The 22175-nt window shown below is 45.0% G+C and overlaps 2 protein-coding genes across 2 annotated transcripts; one reads left to right on the top strand and one right to left on the bottom strand.

Moving 5' to 3' along the window:
• Positions 1–6312: 6312 nt before the first annotated feature.
• LOC123093387 (uncharacterized) lies at positions 6313–10076 on the bottom strand. Its single transcript, XM_044515340.1, has 7 exons — positions 9772–10076; positions 9522–9595; positions 9341–9403; positions 8776–8877; positions 8606–8671; positions 7641–7719; positions 6313–7538 (listed from the first exon to the last, which is right to left on the bottom strand). Exons 1-7 carry the CDS (start codon positions 9878–9880, stop codon positions 6619–6621), a joined length of 1413 nt encoding a protein of 470 aa, XP_044371275.1. The 5' UTR covers positions 9881–10076; the 3' UTR covers positions 6313–6618.
• A 3852-nt stretch (positions 10077–13928) lies between these two features.
• Positions 13929–15410, top strand: LOC123089263 (uncharacterized). Its single transcript, XM_044510983.1, has 2 exons — positions 13929–14603; positions 14924–15410. Exons 1-2 carry the CDS (start codon positions 13955–13957, stop codon positions 15007–15009), a joined length of 735 nt encoding a protein of 244 aa, XP_044366918.1. The 5' UTR covers positions 13929–13954; the 3' UTR covers positions 15010–15410.
• The last annotated feature ends 6765 nt before the right edge of the window (positions 15411–22175 follow it).

Here is a 22175-nt window from a genome sequence, read left to right as displayed (position 1 = left end):
TCTCCTCCATCTTTTAGCTATAGAACTTGTTGGAGACTTCATATCTCCCAACTCGGGTATTTGATGGAAATATTAACTTCAATTCCTGGAATATCTCATATGATCCATGACGTTCAAAACATCTTTGAAGTCCCGATTCTAAGCCGTAAGCATGGTGCACTAAACTATCAAGTAGTCATCATATTGAGCTAGCCAAACGTTCATAACGTATGCATCTCCTCCTGCAATAGATCTGTCACCTAGTGGTGCATTAAGGACATAATTCTTCTGTGCAGCAATGAGGATAAGCCTCAGATCACGGACCAAGTCCGCATCATTGCTACTAACATTTTTCAACTTAGTTTTCTCTAGGAACACATATAAAAACATAGGGAAGCAACAACGCGAGCTATTGATCTACAACATAATTTGCAAAATACTACCAGGACTAAGTTAATGATAAATTTAAGTTCAATTAATCATATTACTTAAGAACTCCCACTTAGACAGACATCTCTCTAGTCATCTAAGTGATCACGTGATCCAAATCAACTAAACCATGTCCGATCATCACGTGAGATGGAGTAGTTTCAATCGTGAACATCACTATGTTGATCATATCTACTATATGATTCACGTTCGACCTTTCGGTCTCCGTGTTACGAGGCCATATCTGTTATATGCTAGGCTCGTCAAGTTTAACCTGAATATTCCGTGTGTGCAACTATTTTGCACCCGTTGTATTTGAATGTAGAGCCTATCACACCCGATCATCACGTGGTGTCTCAGCACGAAAAACTTTCGCAACGGTGCATACTCAGGGAGAACACTTCTTGATAATTTTTGGTGAGAGATCATCTTAAAATGCTACCGTCAATCAAAGCAAGATAAGATGCATAAAGGATAAACATCACATGCAATCAATATAAGTGATATGATATGGCCATCATCATCTTGTGCTTGTGATCTCCATCTCCGAAGCACCGTCGTGATCACCATCGTCACAGGCGCGACACCTTGATCTCCATCGTAGCATCGTTGTCGTTACGCCATCTATTGCTTCTACGACTATCGCTACCGCTTAGTGATAAAGTAAAGCAATTACAGGGTGTTTGCATTTCATACAATAAAGCGACAACCATATGGCTCCTGCCAGTTGCCGATAACTTCGGTTACAAAACATGATCATCTCATACAATATAGCATCATGTCTTGACCATATCACATCACAACATTCCCTGCAAAATCAAGTTAGACGTCCTCTACTTTGTTGTTGCAAATTTTACGTGGCTGCTACGGGCTGAGCAAGAACCGTTCTTACCTACGCATCAAAACCACAACGATAGTTCGTCAAGTTAGTGCTGTTTTAACCTTCGCAAGGACCGGGCATAGCCACACTCGGTTCAACTAAAGTTGGAGAAACAGACACCCGCTAGTCACCTGTGTGCAAAGCACGGCGGTAAAACCAGTCTCGCGTAAGCGTACGCGTAGTCGGTCCGGGCCGCTTCATCCAACAATACCGCTGAACCGAAGTATGACATGCTGGTAAGCAGTATGACTTGTATCGCCCACAACTCACTTGTGTTCTACTCGTGCATATAACATCAACGCATAAAACCTAGGCTCGGATGCCACTGTTGGGGAACGTAGTAATTTCAAAAAAATTCCTACGCACACGCAAGATCATGGTGATGCATAGCAACGAGAGGGGAGAGTGTTGTCCACGTACCCTCGTAGACCGTAAGCGGAAGCGTTATGATAACGCGGTTGATGTAGTCGTACGTCTTCATGATCCGACCGATCCAAGCACCGAACGTACGACACCTCCGAGTTCAGCACACGTTCAGCTCGGTGACGATCCCCGGACTCCGATCCAGCAGGATGTCGGGGATGAGTTCCGTCAGCACGACGGCGTGGTGACGATGATGATGTTTTACCGACGCAGGGCTTCGCCTAAGCACTGCAACGATATGACCGAGGTGAAATATGGTGGAGGGGGGCACTGCACACGGCTAAGGAACGATCACGAAGATCAACTTGTGTGTCTATGGGGTGCCCCCTGCCCCCGTATATAAAGGAGCAAGGGAGGAGGAGGCCGGCCCTAGGCAGGGGCACACCAAGTGTGGAGTCCTACTAGGACTCCCTAGTCCTAGTAGGATTCCACCTCTCATATGGAATAGGAAAAGAGGAAGGGAAAAGGAGAAGGAAGGGAGCGCCCCCCTTCCCTAGTCCAATTCGGATCAGACCAAGGGGAGGGGTGCGGCCACCCTTGAGGCCCTTTTCCTTCTTTCCCTTATGGCCCAATAAGGCCTAGGACGTATTCCCGTAACTCTCCGGTACTCCGAAAAATACCCGAATCACTCAGAACCTTTCCGATGTCCGAATATAGTCGTCCAATATATCGATCTTTACGTCTCGACCATTTCGAGACTCCTCGTCATGTCCCCAATCTCATCCGGGACTCCGAACTCCTTCGGTACATCAAAACTCATAAACTCATAATATAACTGTCATCGAAACCTTAAGCGTGCGGACCCTACGGGTTCGAGAACTATGTAGACATGACCGAGACACGTTTCCGGTCAATAACCAATAGCGGAACCTGGATGCTCATATTGGCTCCCACATATTCTACGAAGATCTTTATCGGTCAAACCGCATAACAACATACGTTGTTCCCTTTGTCATCGGTATGTTACTTGCCCGAGATTTGATCGTCGGTATCCAATACCTAGTTCAATCTCGTTACCGGCAAGTCTCATTACTCGTTACATAATGCATCATTCCGTAACCAACTCATTGGCCACATTGCTTGCAAGGCTTATAGTGATGTGCATTACCGAGAGGGCTCAGAGATACCTCTCCGACGATCGGAGTGACAAATCCTAATCTCGAAATACGCCAACCCAACATGTACCTTCGGAGACACCTGTAGAGCTCCTTTATAATCACCCAGTTACGTTGTGACGTTTGGTAGCACACAAAGTGTTCCTCCGGTAAACGGGAGTTGCATAATCTCATAGTCGTAGGAACATGTATAAGTCATGAAGAAAGCAATAGCAACATACTAAACGATCAAGTGCTAAGTTAACGGAATGGGTCATGCCAATCACATCATTCTCCTAATGATGTGATCCCGTTAATTAAATGACAACTCATTTGTCCATGGCTAGGAAACATAATCATCTTTGATAAACGAGCTAGTCAAGTAGAGGCATACTAGTGACACTATGTTTGTTTATGCATTCACACATGTATTATGTTTCCAGTTAATACAATTTTAGCATGAATAATAAACATTTATCATGATATAAGGAAATAAATAATAATTTTATTATTTCCTCTAGGGCATATTTCCTTCAGTTCATGCCTTGGAGGAATAGCTATCAAAGAATCCTTGAAGTGATTATCATAAATTTAGAGTAAAATGGAATTCTATGTATGCATCTGTGCTTCTAACAAGACTCCTCTAGTACACATAATATTTAGTACTCCCTCCTAACAAAACTCCTTTATATCAGAATTTTACTCAAATCCAGTAAGTCTTGTGACTTGTCATTTAAGCCTTCGATTTTTAGCCCATTGTTTTAAAGTTTGATTATTCTTGCTGCTTATGCCCAGCTAATAGCATGGTTTAGCTTGTACTGAGTGCTTAACTAAAAATTTGGATATATTCTCCCACCTAGATTTTGTGGTGGCTTATTGGTGATTTGATATACTTGTACTCATTTCATGATATTAGGCAGTTGGGGCCTTGATGGACTAGTTATCTAATACTGTGAAACTGTCTGTTCATTTTCCCGTATCTATATGCTCGTGTAAATATCTTTAGGAGTATGTTCTACAGGACTACTCCATCCGTCCCATAATATATGATGTTTTTGCAAGCTAACATAGATTGCAAAAATGTCTTATATTAAGAAAAAGTGTTCCCCCCCCCCTTTGTATTACAAAGCAACCACTGATACATCCAACGATAGGTGCTGGGCCGCAGCACAAACAAGCCCAAAGAAAAACAGAGAAGAAAGAAAGAGAAACAAATGCCAACAACGGCAGATCAACGAACGAAGATGACCGGCGACCGATGCACCCTCCGGAGAAGTACCACCACGTTCCCAGCACTCTGAATCGCCGCGTACCAAGGAACACCTTCAAGAAGGAGGCGACGGCGACGCCGTCGTTGCCCGGACTAGTCCTAGGTTTTCCCTCGGTATGCGGGGGGGAGTGGGGGAGGGGTGTACCCGACGCCCTTCAGGAAGGTCCGACGGCACCCACAGGCGTCATCGCATTAGATCCAGACGAGCTGCCAGAGATTTCTCCCAACCCAAACCCCCACCACCACCCCAGATGAATCATAGTGCACCGCCCATCCCGCCGCCCACCAACATGTGCCACCACGGTCACTGAATCAACTTCGTCGTCTCCCTGAGGTCACCGACACGAGACCTAGAGGACGGGAGAAGAGATAGTGGCCTCGGGGGCATCCGCAACATCGCCGACGTGAGGGGACAACCACCACCGCCACCGCGGAGCCGATCGGACGCACATGCAAGGGGCCTGTCGGGCGCCGAGGCCCGACCGGACCCAAAAGGGTCCGAACAGCCCTTGCCTTCACGCTGCAGCTCGCAGGCCGACGGAGCCGCCACCACCTGCAGATCACCGCCTCTTCGCCACCAACCAGGGAGAAGCGTCGCCGCGCACCGAGACGCCGGCCCGTCCTAGCCCAGATGGAGCCCGAAAGGGCCCAGATCTGGGCCACGCGGGCGTCGCTGGCCACCAGCACCGCCACGCCGCCCCGCGACCAACGGCTGCGCCGCCGCACCAAGGACCACGAAGCTCGCCGGAGACCCGCAGCCGGCCGAGCTGCACCGCCGCCATCGGGAGGCCCCCGCGCCCCCCATGAGCGAGCGGGGAAGGGACGGCCCGCCGCTGCCAGCGCCGCGCGGGCAAGGCCCGGCGAACCCAACCGGCGGCGCGGGAAGGGAGATGGACGGGGAGGGGGCCAGAGGCGAGGAGCGGCAGGGGCCCGCCCGTCGCACGCGAAAGGAGGGGAGCGGGCAGACGGGAACACGGGGGAGGGGAAGGGGGAGGAGGAGAGGGAGGCGGGGCGCGCGCAGCCGGCGGCCGACGGCGGCGGGAGGGGGGCAGCCGGCGGCGGCGGCGGGGGACGGGGGGAGGAACCCTAGTCGCGGGAGCTCAGGGACTGGACCAAAAACGTCTTATATTATGGAATGGAAGTGGTAGATACTACACAGTTGTTGCAATGTGGCCTCACATTCTGCCTTTTTCTATACGCAAATACAGCAATGTGGCACATTCTGCCTTTCTTCTCAGAATATTATGCTGCCCTATTGAATTGATCGTTGTATTTTTAAGTTGTACTCATTGTTAGTGGCGTTGCTCCTATTATTATTATTATTATTATTATTATTATTATTATTATTATTATTATTATTATTATTAAGTTGTGACGACTTTCACATGGACACATTTTGTATATTATTTCCTTGCGTGGACGGTTGAATTGCGGACGAGGTCTAGAGAGAACAATCTCTGATCTTAACTCAACTGGGTCTTTGGTGGATCCACTCAGATCCGGTCTTTATTCGTGTTTATTCTTGTGTCTACGGGTTGGATCCTTCTGATCTAAGCTTCTCTTCATCAGCGGCAGTTACTATTCTGGTGCATTGGTTCTATAGAGCCTTAGCATGATAAATTCCTGACTAACAAGTTGCGCCTAGCTCCCGCGAGAGAGGGGCGATGAAGGCGGCACATCTTCGGCTCGCTTCAGTGCTTGTAGTCACCGGTGGTCTATGAATCTAGATGTAATTTATTATTTATGGTGTTCGTTGTAGTGTCATAATTAAAGATGAATAGATCGACAGTTTCCCGCAAATAATATAAAAAAACTGAACTGGGTGATGTTGTAAGCGGATACTTTGCTTGTTGCAAGTCCGTGAGGTTGCACACGAAAGATGTGGACTGAATGTGTCGGGCCTGTCCGGTGTACAGCGCTGAAACTGGATCAGAGAATGGGAAACAAAACGGCTGGAATTCTTGGTGATCACTTCTTTTTCTTTTTTTTCTTCTAAGTTACGACGCTTTAACCCTGATCTCTGAAACCCTGCGCTTTCCACTCCAAGATTTGTACTCCCTCCGTCCGGAAATACTTGTCATCAAAATGGATAGAAGGGGATGTATCTAGATGCATTTTAGTTCTAGATACATATCTTTTTATCCATTTTGATGACAACTATTTTCGGACGGAGGGAGTAGGAAGCCCGAGGAGTGCTTTCAGCGCCGCTTAGCCCTTCGGTTTGGCCTGCATAAAGACGGTCCACTACCAATAATTTCATTTTAGGAGCAACATGTAACAATAACATCCTTCAACTTTCATCTTACAGAGGAACTGCACAAGATTACGATATAATCCATCCACTGGTCTATAAACTGTCTCTATTTGGTCATCGAGGCACATCACTGAGAACACGTGAGTCACAACCTTGAGGTGTTAACCATCTTCTAGACTATATATACAACTAACATGCCTGACTTTGTCGCACCCTTGGGACAACATCAAACTACCCCAAAAGAAAAATATAAGCTAGGCAACTACTAGACGAAGTATGCACTCCGGTATCAGTAGTCATCAAAGAGTTGAGAAAGCTGCTCATCAGTCCATTCTGGTACAGAAGCCACTGAAACCATCTTATGACTGGAAGGTAATGTTCCGCCGGTGGCAGACATAGAGCAATTTTCTTGAGTTGGCTCGAGGGTACCCGCACTTGCGCCATGGGTGATGTCTTTTTGCTGATGCTTGGGCTTCCTGATCAAACTGTGACCACCGAGGAAATCATCTGCTATGTCATCCAGACCATTGCCATCAGAAAGCATTGCATCACTCTTAAGTTTTTTACTACGAGCCTGCATCGATTCATCGCCAGAGAGTTGCCTAGGATTTCCAGTACAGGAAGCTTGCGAACAATCTCTGCTTCCAGCCATAACTGAGCTTCCACCTAGAATCGGCTGTGTGCATCTTGTATCTGCATTCGGGTTTTTCTGCTGATGCTCATCCCTATTGTTGCTTTCACCATGTGTTCCACAATTACGACGAGAACCCCCAGCAACAGTTATCTCCTTGCTACTGGGAACCATCATTTCACCACCTGAGAGTTTTCTCATTATATCGTCAGCGGAACTTTTAGCTTCACTGCTTGTTCCATACTTGGGTACGCCTCCTCCTTGTTTCAGCTGGCAATTAGCTGGATTCATGCTAGAAATGATTTTCTGCAGCTGCTGACTGGAGTTGAAGCCTGGCAAATTATTTATTTGAGAACTTGAATCCATTTGATCCATCCGTTTCTCATGATGATTTTGTACACCATGAGTATCTTTGTCCATTCTCAGAATACTACCATTAACAGCTTTTGCTGCACCACCATTATCACAAAGTAAGTCGGCTATCCGACCATCCTTGGTCCTCGAGAGCTTACTGAAGATCGCTGTCATTCCATCAGTTGTTTCCGCTCCAGCTTCCTTTTCCATGTTATCTCCTTGGCCTGCAAAACTCATTGTTACTTTGCATTTCACTATGGAAAGCACGCCAAATCACCATCAAATTTTATTTGGGGAATGAATAAAGAGAGAGATTTGTAAGTCACCAGGCTGTTGGCTTTGCCTTCCAGAATTACTTGATGGAACTGCTTGCTTACATGGGGAGTCACTGTCATTTTGCAGCACCTGGAAATGTGACCATCATTATGAGTTCATGACCTAAGATGAACTTCTGTGATGCAACAGTTACGACATAAAACATAACGGCAATCCCAAACTGAGGAGATATCATCTCGAAAGTGATGGCAAAAGATGATTGCACAGTTTTCAGGTCCTGAGACTTGAGAAGCAATTAATTTCAGGTAACTGTAATGACAAAACAAGTACCAGTGCGTATAACTAGAACTCCGCTCTATCTTCTCCATTAATATAACCAGGTAATCCCTTTTGCCATGTTTCAAAAAAAGAACTCCAATCTATGACACACATCCTTAATTTAAGTCTGAACAATTACATAAAAACATGCGCATCTAAGTGCAAGTAAGCTTCAATAGTTTTCTCTAATCTGCTTTATTAGTCACAGCTAGATTTTTATGGGACAGATTCTTACTTATAATGCATCTTATATTTTGTTCCTTCAAGTCTGTACAATATAAATTCAGTCATAAAAATGACATAATTTTGTCAGACACCTCCACCAGGAGGGTCCATCCATGAATTATCATGATAGTCCAAGTGTATAATAACTAATGAAACTTTAAGTGTGGAAGGGTATCAAAAACAAGCTAAGAGATCCCACTTTTCATTAGAAACAGTATATATATATTAGTATATATAGCTACGCTAACATGAGCTCAAAGTAGTCCACCTTATTAAACCCAACCCGCAGACACACGGTCACACCTATACGCACCTCGTGAGCAACATTGACTTTGAGTATGTAGTAAACTAATTGCTTTGTATTATAATACATTACTTTATAGAAAAACTTAAGGAATTTGTAGTAAGATAACGCGTAATTTGCCTACGTCAGCACCTATAAAAGTGTAACATGCAAGTGTGTGAACAATACCTTTTCAACGTTTTTCTGGGTAACATTCAGATAGCACACTGTGCTAGAAGGGCGAAGAACAGCCACCTGAAATCGACAATAGAATCAACAGCGAAGCCAATTTCGTGCCAGCACAATAGAGTAATTTAATAACAGAAGTAACATTTTGTTCACAAGTTATATACCCTTACCTGTTTGAGAACAATGACAGACCCAACTGATAAACCCTTTGAAAGGTTTTCATTTGATAGAACTTTCTTGTGAACTGATGCATCAATAGTACCAGATGGGTCCTATCAAGAACAACTCGTTGTCAATTGCTACTAAGAATTAAAAGACATGTAATTATTATCTTCTAATCAATCTTCTCCGGGCTAAACTAAGTTGTTGGAAACTCATTCAGATCAAAGTTACAACTCTCAAGACATGATGTAAGTATTGAAATATAATCTATCTGGCAAGCAAACATTAGCTTCTCCTTCAAAATATTTAGGAGAAAACAATGGTTCTCCCAAATGTCGTGACAATAAGGACTAATTTTCTGGTTAATCTTTATGCATAGAATAAATTCTGCAGTTACAACAAAAGAGAAATCTATCACTAACCATGGATTGGAATTTTTTCCAGTATCCAAATGAACTCAATGCAAAGAAAAAACTGACATTTCACATGGTAATCAGCGAAACTCAATGTCGATGCAACAGAATTCCAAGAAACCAAACATAAATAACATTAGGCTGTGATGCTCATGGTCACCTTCAGATTCAGCATGAGATCGCCGTATCCATTTGGTGTGCACAACGTCACCACCCCAACGACCTGATCACAACAGAGAGCCCTCGAACGATTCAATCCACCACACAGATATGACCAGCAGTGGCAAAATGATATTCGGAGAAAGACAATAAACAAGGAGAAGACAGGAGAGTACACGCACCCGACATGCTCGATCTAATGCCCGGTCGACACGGATCTTCCCAATGCCTGGCTGCTGCCACCCGCGGTCTCCACCTGCGTTCCAAAGTCCAAACCTCCTCAGATGCTAATCACAGCAATAGCACTCGAACTGGCATTTGAAAATGCTACCCGCCCTTTTCCATACTGAACTTGGAGTTCCGAATCGAATCTCTTTCAGAATACGAAATGCAAAACCTTTGACAGAAAAGTTCCTATCAGTTGCAGCTCACCGAGGTCCCGCAGCGCCCCGAGCCACGAGTCAAGCAGGAAGTCGGCATCCGCAGCCTGGCCGTCCGCGCGAATCGCGGGGACGGATGATAGTGGGGAGCGGAGGCGCATCGCGTCCCGGACGGCGGAGGCGGAGGCGGGCCCGGGGATGCGCCGGTGGGAGGATCGCTGATGGGGAGTGGTGCAGGGGCGGAGGATGGAGGTCGGAGGAAGGGGGGTTGAGGTTGCGGTGGAGGTGGAGGTCGGAGTCGTCGATATGTTTTACCGAGGCGGCGCGGCGGGGCAGTTCGGCCATAGGGTGAGTGGAGGTGGAGTACAGTGGAAGGGCCCCGACCCTGGCCAACGGCCCGTGCTTTGCGGGCTGGCCCGGCATGCGGTTAAACGGGCCGTGTCTGGCCCCCGGCACCCTAGGGTTGTGCTCCTCCGCGAGGGCGAGGCCAACGTGTCGGCACAACACGACACGTTTAGCTGGAAATACCTTTGTCTCAAAAAAAAAACTGGAAATACCTCCTTTGTCTCAAAAAAAAAGCTGGAAATACCTCCTTCCCAGCGTCATCCCTCCTCTTGCCTCTCCCCCCTCTCATTCTCTTCTCCCTCGCCTGTCCTCATGGCATCGTTGCGCCGTTCAAGCCGCTTCAGGTCGCCCTACACGACCAACCGCTCCGGCCGAAGCTCCAAGCGCCCAGATCAAGTCGACCTTTGCGTCGTTCTTGATGAACCTAGCGAGACCTGGCCAGAAATTGTGTCGTCGACGCCCGCTTTGCTTCCTATAGTCGGGAGATGACGACGACCCAAGTAATTGGGCCAAAAAGGTCACACGACCCATAAGGGATAAATGTGCCACGGGCCGACACATTTAACTATGCCTTTATTATGGAGAGAGGTTGAGCTTTGATCTGTTATTACGTTTGGAAATGGGCTTGGTGGGAATTAAATGGAAATACATACTGAATAGTGGCATGAAGAACAAAGAAAGCAATGCAATGGTAAAAAAACTTTCAGGGGAATGACAACAAGAGATGCTACGTGAACGTGAAGAAGAAAAGATAACGAAGAAATGAAGTGACATGAGTGGGATTTGGTGAGGCGGCTAGATGATGATGTGGACGGACTGCATGTTGAGAGAATAGGTAGTAATGGGAATCAATTTCTTAAGAATGTAAGATGTGTCATGCCTGGGGCACGAGGTGAGGCATACGTGCCAGCACGACATGACCCGTTTATAAACGGGCCGCTGCGGACCATGCCATGCGTGGGCCGACATGTTGGCCAGGATTGAGTGTCCCGTTGGACCTTACGTAAGGACCCGAAAAAAATAAAAATTACATATTGATCCCTCAAATTTGCATAGAAGACCCCAAAGAGAGAGAAAATGTGCAATTGGGTTTTAGTCTGCTCCTAAACAGAATTGATCTCGATGTCACCAGGACGAAACCACTTAGCTCGACAAAAACCTGCACAACACCACACGACGAGCTCCACCCTTGAGTAGCATTGCCTCCTCTCCTGCATCATGGCAGGGAAGAATAAAGTGGGTCGCCTTTTGGCTCGTGAATACAATAGATCGTCGGAGGGGACGACAATTGGCCACCTTGGGCATTGTAGCTCCTCTAGAACCAGCGCCGTTGACGCACTTGAATCTCATTTGCGGCATCCAGCACTCCGTATCTCCTTCATCACACCTCCATCGCCATGATGGAATAAACCATCAAAGAAGAGCTAGAGGCCCTCTGCTAGATTAGGATCGAATACCAATCTTGCTAGGAACTCATATCGGGAAATACACCACATCAGGAACCCGAGCCATGCTAGGATCTTCCTCCAAATCCCTCGTCATCACCTAATGGCGAGAAAAGAGGAGGGAGAGTTATGTAGTGGCTCGCCTTGGTACATCGACACACTTATTAAGAGAGCTAACGCCACATATATGGCTCCCTGTTCGCCTCCATCATGGAGGAACACCACATCGACGATCATCACTTGTTGCATGCTAGTAAAGTTGGACAACACTTCAATGACTCGTCAAGATGGCATGTCTAGTCATATGCCTCCATCCTAGACTACTATATACAGAATACCTGAACTCCTCCCCCTCTGCCATGTAAAGATTGTGAGGTCGAAGGGGGGAATCCCCCCTATTGGAGATTTCAAGTTTTTCCACGCCATATAGAAAAGCTTAGTCAAAATATATTCTAAGCACGGGTTGAACCATCATGGGTGGGCTGGCCCAATAGGGGCAAGAGGAAGGAAATTCTCATAGGACTCGATCTGAGTTCACTTGGTGGTTACACGGTAAGGCGCCTAAAGTTGGCCAGTAAGCTCAGCTTTCTTATCATACAAATGAAAAAAAATCATCCCATTTGGAATCTATTATGTAACAGAAAAGTTGAACCAACGTTGAACTCCGCCTGATGAAAACCTGAATTATCAATAACTCTATGGTTTGGTCCTTAGACTGGTTTTGAAAACACTATGGTTCTACTGGTATTTATGCCTCGGCTCTATGAATTTTATTGTTTTTTTTCTATGATTTTCTCTACCGTTTTTTCTGTTTCTGTTTATTTTTTCCTTTTCGTTGCTTTTCTACTCATTTTCCAGTTTTCTTTATTAATTTCCCCTTTTTGTTTTTTCTCTTTCTCCTTTTTATTTTTTTTATTTTTAAAATTCATAAACATCATTTTAAATTAATCAACATTTTTTAATTCAAGAACATTTTAAAATGTTGTGAACACTTTTAATTCAAGAATTATTTTAAGAATTTTCTGACTTTTTAATTCAGAAACATTTTATTAAATAAATATTTTTTAAAATTTTGGACCATTTTCATAATTTGCACACTGTTTTAATAATTTGGGATAAATATTTTTTGAACATATGATTTACGTGAACATTTTTTATCCGTGAAAACCGGATAAAAACACAGGGAACACCCGGAAAAACATGGTTGGAGGGAACAAAACAGGTTCGGATCATACACATGACGAGAGGCAATGGGCGTCATTATGGAAAGGTTCTTGTACCTCAAAGATCCAAGTACTTCTATGGTGATTTACTAATCCCCACTGGCGACTGGAGATGTTTTGCATAACAGGCATATGAAGGAGGATAGCAAGTGCCTTGTGTGTGGACAAGATGATTCATGGAGACAATCAATTATCGAATGCACTATGTCAAAATGTGTCTGTTATAATCTCGCCTAACCAGAGTGCCTTCGTGCCTGGTCGCCTCATTTCTGATAATACTCTGCTGGCATATGAACTAACACACTTCTTGCAGAGGAAAAGAAATGGCTCAGTAGGTTATGCAGCAATAAAACTAGACATGAGCAAGGCATACGACCGTGTCGAATGGACCTTCTTAAAGGAGATGATGCATAGACTGGGTTTCGATGAAGGGTGGATGAATTTGATAATGAAGTGCATCTCCACTGTCAAATACAAGATTAAAGTGAATGGGGATGTAACCGAAACAATCACACCCCAAAGGGGACTTCGTCAAGGGGATCCACTTTCCCCATATCTGTTTCTACTTTGTGCGGAAGGGTTCTCAGCCATGCTGCACAATGCTGAAAGGAGAGGGTTAATTAGAGGAATTAAAATATGCAGAGGAGCTCCTAGTGTTAGTCACCTACTTTTTGCAGATGATTCTCTGCTGCTAATGGAGGCTAGTGCAAGCAGTGCTCAAGAAGTTGAACGCATTTTGAACATATATGGAAGCTGCTCAGGGCAAATGATAAACAAGGACAAGTCATCCATTTTATTCAGTAAAAATACGAGGCCTTGGCAAAAGGAAGAAATGAAGAGGACACTGAACATTATAACTGAGGGCCTTGCATCAAAATATTTAGGTCTTCCAACATATGTTGGCAAAGCAAAAGCGAAGATGTTTGAATATGTAAAGGAAAGAATATGGAAAAGGATTCAAGGTTGGAAGGAGAAACTACTTTCGAAGGCAGGGAAAGAAATTCTAATAAAAGCCGTGGCACAAGCTATTCCTGTCTACAGCATGGCGTGCTTTGATCTCACCAAGGGCCTATGTGAAGAACTGAGCACCATGATTAATAGGTATTGGTGGAGCCAAATGGATAAGGAAAATAAAGTGCATTGGGTCAGCTGGGAGAGGCTTACTAGATCAAAAAGAAATGGAGGCTTGGGATTTAGGGATCTACGTGCGTTCAATCTGGCAATGCTGGCAAGACAAGCATGGAGGCTGCTCCAAAACCCCTCCTCTCTTTGTGCCCAGGTTCTTTCAAGTAGATACTACCCAGGATGTTCAATTCTGCGGGCGAGACCAAGTAGTGGCATTTCTTATGCATGGCGCAGCATACTAAAGGGTGTTGAGCTGCTGAGAAAAGGAATCATATGGAGAGTTGGGAATGGCAAGGATATTGACATATGGAGTGACCCATGGATTCCGAGAGGTAACACCAGAAGGGTCGTCTCCCATAGGGGCAATAATTTGATAACTAAAGTCAGTGAGCTAATTAACCCAATCACCAACAAATGGGACGAAGAACTAGTGAGGCAAACTTTTACCCCGGAAGATACAAAGTGTATCCTTCAGATCCCAATCCAAGATCATCTCGAGGACTTCACGACATGGCACTATGATAAAAAAGGTATATTTTCAGTAAAATCTGCATACAAAGTAGCAATAGATTGTGCAGCTCGAGAATCTCTCTCAGGTCTAACATCTACCTCAAGTGCAGCTGAAGAAGATGGTGGATTTGACTGGCTTAAACTATGGACAATGCCCCTCCCAAACAAAGTGCTCCATTTTTTATGGAGGCTAGCAACCAATAGCTTACCGTTGCGAACAAAGCTACAAAACAGAGGTATGGAAGTTGACACTCGTTGCCCTATTTGTTATAGATTGGATGAGGATGGGGGGCACTGTTTCATCAAATGCAAGAAAGTAAGAGAAATATGGAGAATGGCTCAACTCGAGCATGTTAGGCTGCAGCTAATCCCCTGTGTTAATGCTTTAAACTTCATCGAAGAAATTATTAATTTGAGGGAGGAGATCAAGTTAAAAACATGTTTATTACTTTGGCTTTGGTGGCATGAAAGAAACAATGCAAATAAAGGGAAGGCCATTAAACCATCAAATGAAATTTGCTCTTCTATTGATTATCACCTTATAAATGTCATGAAGGTACAGGAGAAAGGGAAGGGGATAGCCCAACAGCCAAAGCAAAAGTGGACAAGACCAGCTTCAGGAATATTGAAGATCAACACTGATGCAGCTTTTCACAGGATTTCCAATGATGGAGGTTGGGGATTTATCATTAGAAATGATCAAGGTATAGCTGTAGCTGCAGGTGCTAGCAAACTGGAACATATGGCTGATGCTTTCCAATCTGAAGCAGTGGCTATGTTGTATGCAATAAACATTGCTAGCCAAATGGGCTGTGATAGAGTGATGTTTGAAACAGATTCTACACAGTTAAGAAGGGCTGTGTCTACTGAGGAATATGACCTGTCTGCACTAGGGGCCATTTTCAGAGAGATTAAATTTCAGTTACATGTAGGTTTTTCAGATGTATGTGTTGTAAACTGTTCACGAACATGTAACCGAGTGGCGCATAGGCTAGCAGCGTTTGGAGCAACATTAAACTCTGGTGCATGTATTACTTGGCTGGGACAATTCCCAGAGTTTGTTCAGAACCTTGTAGCTGGGGACTTGCCCAGCAATGATATGTAGGAGGAATGCAATCTGTGTTCCGTTTCAAAAAAAAAATGTGCCTGTTGGGCGCTGACTTCAGAAGAAGTGGCAGAACTGGTGGCTGTCTCTACAGAGAGCGATGCAAAAAAGGGCACTAGGTTTTGAGAAAGTACATAAAATAGTGTAAGCAAGCTATAAGAAATTTAAATATAATATATGTACTTAGTTAAAAGAGAGTGAAGAGAAGCAGGTTGTATATTAGTAGCCAGTTGTAGCACGTGCCTAAAAAACTTTATGAGAGAGGAAAGTGGCCAAGTAATGATAAAATAGTAAATGTCTATAACTAATTATTATATGAGTTGACTTTTAGGTTGACTATAGATTACATAGCTACCCGGTGCTATAGCCAACAGTTGGCTCTATTAGTATTTTTTTGCATAGTAATACGTGTCTCATTCATATCATGGAGATTAAAGTACAAGTCACATAAGGACCGACATATGACAAAACAGAAAATATAACAGAACATCTCTGAGCTTGACACCAACGCCCATCGCCTGACTCCGGCACCACGACAGCAACCACAGAAGAAAAGAATGACGGATCACCTCCTCACCCAAGCTTGACGCGACTCCATCGCTGATATGCAGCTTTGCGGACCTCCAAGGTGGATCACCAAAAGTGAAGCCCTTACCGTTGAACGAATCAGACCAGGGCAACACCACGGATACGCCATCGAACTCTAGATCTGACACCCCACCGCGACTAAGACGCCGCAGAAGAAAATCATACCTGCCATCCACGAACCACGAACTCAGCACACGTTCCGCCTTCCAGATGTCGTCGATGCAGACCACAATCTGCATCAGCTCCTGAACTACCTCCCAAGCTCCGTGCCGACGTTGGAGCAAACACGGTCGCAACGACAGATCCCCAGGACACAGGTCCACCACAAGGATGCCGCCGCCGCCACGCCACCCGTGCTTGAACAGACTGGTTTTCAAATCCATCCCCAACCATAAAACTGATGGCCTCGTCATGAAAGGATTCTAAAAATCTTTATTCAGCGTCGTCATTGTCGCCGCCGAAGCAAAGACAACGAGCGGCCTAAAAACCTAGACTACGAGGGAGTAAAAACGATCCACATGCTTGGATACGGCGACCCCCCTCACCACTGACGATCGAGGTCGCCGGCGGAGGGGAGCCGCCAGAGGATGGCGCTGGAAAATTGGCCTCTCCTGGTGGCAGTTAGGGTTGCAGCCGCCAGGATAGGAGGAAAACGATCCCTTCGACCCGACTCCAACAAACCTAGGTGGCGTTGGCTCGTATTTTTTAACACAATACTAGTATTAACCATGTTTTTTTTGCGGGGATAGTATTTTTTTTTGCATGGTAATACGTGTCTCATTATCATAAGGATCATAGTACAAGCCACATACATACCGACCTGACAAAACTGAAAAGACAGCAGAATGCTAGCCTTTGCAGACAGAAACACCAGCCAAGAAGTAAAATTACAAACAAGACTGAAGAATCCTCTGAGCTTGACACCAACGCCCGTCACCTGCCTCTGGCACCACCATAGCAGCCACCAAAGGAGAAAATGACGGATCACCTCCACACCCGAGCTCGACGCGGCTTCATCGCTGATATGCAGCTTTGTGGACCTCCAAGGTGGCTCGCCAATAAAGGCTAAGCCATTGCCATTGAACGAATCAGACCGGTGCAACACCCCGGACACGCCATCAAACTCCAGATCTGGCACCCCCGCGCAACTAAGACGTTGGAGGAGGAAACCATATCTGCCTGCCACGAACCACGAACCCAGATCCACCATCTTCCAGATGTTGTCGATGCAGACCACAATCTGCATCCTCTCCTGGACTACCTCCCAAGCTCCACGGCGGCGTTGGAGCAAACGCCGGCGCAACGACGGAGCCCGAGGACACAGGTCCATCACGAGGATGCCGCCGCCGCCGCACCATCCTTGCTTGAACAGTCTGGTTTCCAAATCCACCCCAAAAACGGATTGCCTCGTTGGGAAAGAATCTGAAGATTTATTAGTTGACGCCGCCATCCCCACCGCCGAAGCCATGACGATGAACAACCCAAAATCCTAAGAAACTAATGCCTAAAACAATCCACACGCGTGGATCCGGCGACCCCCCTCACCACCGACGACCGAGGTCGTCAGCGGAGGAGAGCCGTCGGAGGACGGCGGCGAAGGAAGACGCTCTCGCAGCGGCAGGAGGCGAGATTGCCTTTAAGAAAGAAAGCAGGCGGCAGGGGGGGCCTGTATGGAGCCCACAAGAAGAATGCGGGGATAGTATTAACCATGCTCGGTTTCTGAGCTAACCTCAGTGGCTAGTATTCTTCGAGTACATCTATACGTGTGCTACCTTCTATCCGATTTTTGTACAGCACATGTTAACGGCCATTAATCAGTTTCGGTGCATGGGTTGCAGCCATCTATTTTATTAGCATAGAAAAATGGACTCGAAGATGTCGGTGTGCATAGTGATTTCGATGTTCTTTTGCTGCCATGATATTTTGTTGTTAGGTTCTATTTTGCCACGGATTTTTATCTTCTTATTCAGTGTCTCACCTATAACAAAAATATATCCATATACATCAATATTAATTCACAACCGTTAGTTATTAATCCTTCCGTACCTATTTATATGTCGCTGACCATCGATTTGACCAATAAAACACGGATTATATATCACAAAAACTATACCGATCAATTCATACGCAATTTCTATTTATGACACATACTTAATATATTTTGGATGCAATAACCTTCATCTCACCTTTTAGTTTGCATGTCTTTTTCGAGGACAAAAACAAGAATATAAAGTTCCAGTCCTTTTCCCTTATGTTTCTTTTCTGGCATGTTTGTATACAAAGGTACCTACGCGGGAGGACTCTCTATGGGGCATTTTTACATGGAACATTAGGTACGAAACCTCTTTTTGGCGCGTGCACCCTTCTGTTTATAAAATTTATTTGTCATTCTGTATGTGGCTGCACTCTAGTTCTCAGTTTTCTTCAGTCATTCATTCTACTTTAATTATTAACTTTCCATACATGTTCATGTTCAGTGACGTATTCCTAAAATTTAGGTGTTGTCCGGTTCCTGTCTCCTTTTCCAGATACAAGGTCTAAATTTTCCTTGCTTGCAAACGGCGTCTAACATACAATACATAGGGGAGTGATAGACCCCGGTATGCAGGAACATGAAAAAACGAGACTATCCAGAACTAGCCCTTGGAGGCATATTTTTTATAGAAGTAACTCTAAGCACCACGGGTCACTTCGTGACTCGAACCCGAGTGGGCTAGATAGCTCTATGCTATCCTAACCAACAGGATGACACCCTGTTCTCACATGAAGGAACATGTGGGTGGGGGTGGTGTGTGTGTGTGGGGGGGGGGGGGGGGTGTACATGAGTTGATCCCGCATTGGGTGGCTGCATGTGGTTGCGGTCCAGATCGCAAGCAACATTACTCCCAGTTGCTTGTCCCGGATCAGCCTAGGGAAGAAGAAGAACATGCTCGTAAATGGGGGAAGGAAGCAAAGCACACTCTTTGTTTTGTGTGTTAATAACGGGTTTGCATGCGGCTCGTGAGGGAGAGGCTGGTGCAATCGTTAGAATGTCGAAGAGGGAGAGTAGGGGTAGGGAATTCGACCTGAAACTAGGATGAAAACAATTGGATTTTGTGTGCTAAGTTTGGACTGAGTAGACAGCAAAGACACGCGTGAACACATGACTGGGCTAAAATATGACCTAAAACGAATTGAAAATGAGACGTATGACAATTAGATAGTCCCTTAGATGTATACGTGATGTGAGCTATTTTGCTTAAAAATATGAGCACGTGAGAAATCTCGGGAGCAAATATTTAACAGGAAGAATTAGTTTCGATTTTATGTACATATGTGAGGAAATATATTTCAAGCAAAATCTTTTTGGTTCACATACTTCTGTTTTGGGAAAACAAAGATTTTGTGGCGAGGATATGGGTTGAGAAGATCCTCTGCAGTAACTTTGCGCCGTACTGCCAATGTCAGCGACCATATCTGCGGTACAGTTAAAGAAGAGGATCTGGACCCACAGGAAATATCTTCAAAATAAATATATTTTGGATTCACACGCATATATTTGCCCAACAATTATAACTTTCCATATATTCCACCGGCCTTTTGGCTATAAAATGAGCCCTCGTCCTCTCTTCTACTCACACACACACACACACACACACACACACACACACACATCTTTCTTATAGTATCTCGTTTGTTTATTTATTTTTTTAGCGATAAACCAAGCTTTATTCAGAGAATTCCACAGAATGTGGGATACATCGCTGATCATGGGGTTGGCCTAACCACAAGTGACGGCCCGGACCCAATGAAAAAGCATGCTTGGCTAAACTATGTGCCTCTACATTGACGACACGAGACTCAAAAGTAAAAGAAACTCCAAATAAAGAGGATAAACTATTTATCTCAGCAATTATGGCTCCGTTTGAACCCTGGCAAGACTTGTTGATTGCGCTCACAACATCCTTGGCATCGGACGCCACTAGAACATCATGGAGGTTTAGATCTTGAGCTAGGGATAGTGCCTCCCGGCATGCAATAGTCTCCAAAATAGCAGGATTGTCAACACCTGTGATGCCTAGAGCAGAGCTCCCCGTGAATACCCCATCTGCATCTCTGCGCACTGCTGCTGCGACTCCTCCTGTGCCTAAGCGGCAAGCTGCATCAACATGTATCTTGGCCACCCCCGGAGGAGGGGCTTTCGGCCGGTGATTTTGTTGAGTTGTTCCCGCTCGTCGCTTTGAGGTAATCTGCCCTGGTTCTACGATAAGTTCGAGCTCTTGTAAGAACCTGCATATGAACCCATGTGTGCTTTTCGGACTCTGAAAAATTCCCTCATGGATAGCTTTACGGCGTGCATGCCAAACCGCCCACAGCGTAACCGTGAGCTTAACGAACTGGTCATGTGATAACAACTCCATAAGTGTGAACAGCCACTGCTTCGCATTTGGTTCTGTTATAACTGCTAGTTGCTGAGAGAGGTCTTCATCCACTAGAGCCCAAATACACTGTAAGTGCATCTAGTGCCCCTTAGTGATTTTGGTGTATTGAAGACTTATAGGTTAAGGGACTGATGCGTTTGTGAGTGTACACAGGTCTATAAGTCTATGAGGAGTTTGATATTTACAGAGAAAGTCGACCCCTAAAAATGAAGTTCTTCAACTCAAGACTTTGGATATCTGAAGACTTTGAAAGTGAAGAAATTGTTGTGACCTGGAAGACTTGGCAATCATTCGAGGAACATGAAGCATAAAGACTTTTGTTTTCGTAGTTTCATTTTCTCTTTCTTGAGTCATAGGAAACACCTTACTGTTAAAGGGGGTCGAGGAAATACTAAGGAAAATTTTTTAAGTGATGCTCAACTCATAATCCTACACCTACCAATCCCTTTGAGTGAAGCCATTGGAAATCTCATATAGTTCAGTCAATTTCTTCAGTAACAGAGAAGAAGTTCTTCTAGTTGCTGAGGAATTTGTTATGACTGAGGAGTTAGGAATTCGCCAGTGCGAATTGCCTACACAGTGAGGAACATGATAGCCCCGAGGAATTTGAGAGTCAAAATTCCGACCGTTGCTGTGCTACGCGCCAGCTATCCCGAAATATCTGCCCACCTAACGGTCATATCAGACAAGGGCATTTATGTCTTATCATGTCGGGCTGCTCCCTAGGCTATAAATAGCCACCCCCTACAACCACTAGCTGGTTGGCTGCTCCGAGAGAAACTGACACTTGTCATTTGAGAGCATCCCATCCTCCGAGGACTTTGAGCGAAAATCATCAAGTGAGGAAAACCCAAACCCAACACACCTACAAACCCAAAGTTATTGAGCATCACTGAAGAGATTGATCCTGCGTCGATCCTACGCTTGTTACCTTTGAAGACTGTGCTTCTTACAGACGGTTAGGCATCATGGTCTAGAGCATCCAAGAGGAATTGTGGATCACCGAGTGACCTAGTCTATGAAGGTTTGGAAGTCACCTGAAGACTTACCACGGGTGATTGGGCGAGGTCTATGTGACCTTAGCTCAAGGAGAATACGGTGAGGACTGTGTGTCCTCGAGTTTAAATACTCAGCCGCTCCAACCAGACATACAATTAAGACAACAGTTGGAACTGGTCTACCAAATCACCAAGCTTACTGGTTCTATTTCCTCAACTCTTTCATTTCCTCAGTTCTGTTGTTGTGTGCTTGTTCATATCTGTTTGAAGACTTTGACTGAAGACTTTCTCAATTTCCTCAGTTCAATTTCTTCAGTTAGTTCGTCTTCATCTTGTGTTATCCTGTGCTTACGCTTTCTGTACTCTGTGCTTGTCTTCATTCCATCATGATGACCATGCTTGTGTTCTGCTATGTTTACTTTCGAGTACTTATTCTGCTGCAAGTACTTCTTCATTTAGGAATTTCCTCACCAGCAAATTCCTCAGTGAAGAATTCATAAAAATCGCCTATTCACCCCCCTCTAGTCGATATAACGCACTTTCAATTGGTATCAGAGCAAGGTACTCCCTTGTTCTGTGTGATTTTGGTTTAACCGCTTGGAGTTTTAGTTATGTCGACCGCGGGTATGATCAAGGTCTCTGCTGGGTGTCCTACCTTCGATGGAACGGACTACCCCTACTAGAAGAATAAGATGC

This window comes from Triticum aestivum, chromosome 4B (genome assembly GCF_018294505.1).
Source record: "Triticum aestivum cultivar Chinese Spring chromosome 4B, IWGSC CS RefSeq v2.1, whole genome shotgun sequence".
NCBI lineage: Eukaryota > Viridiplantae > Streptophyta > Magnoliopsida > Poales > Poaceae > Triticum > Triticum aestivum.
This window is presented reverse-complemented; position numbering and strand designations above follow the sequence as displayed.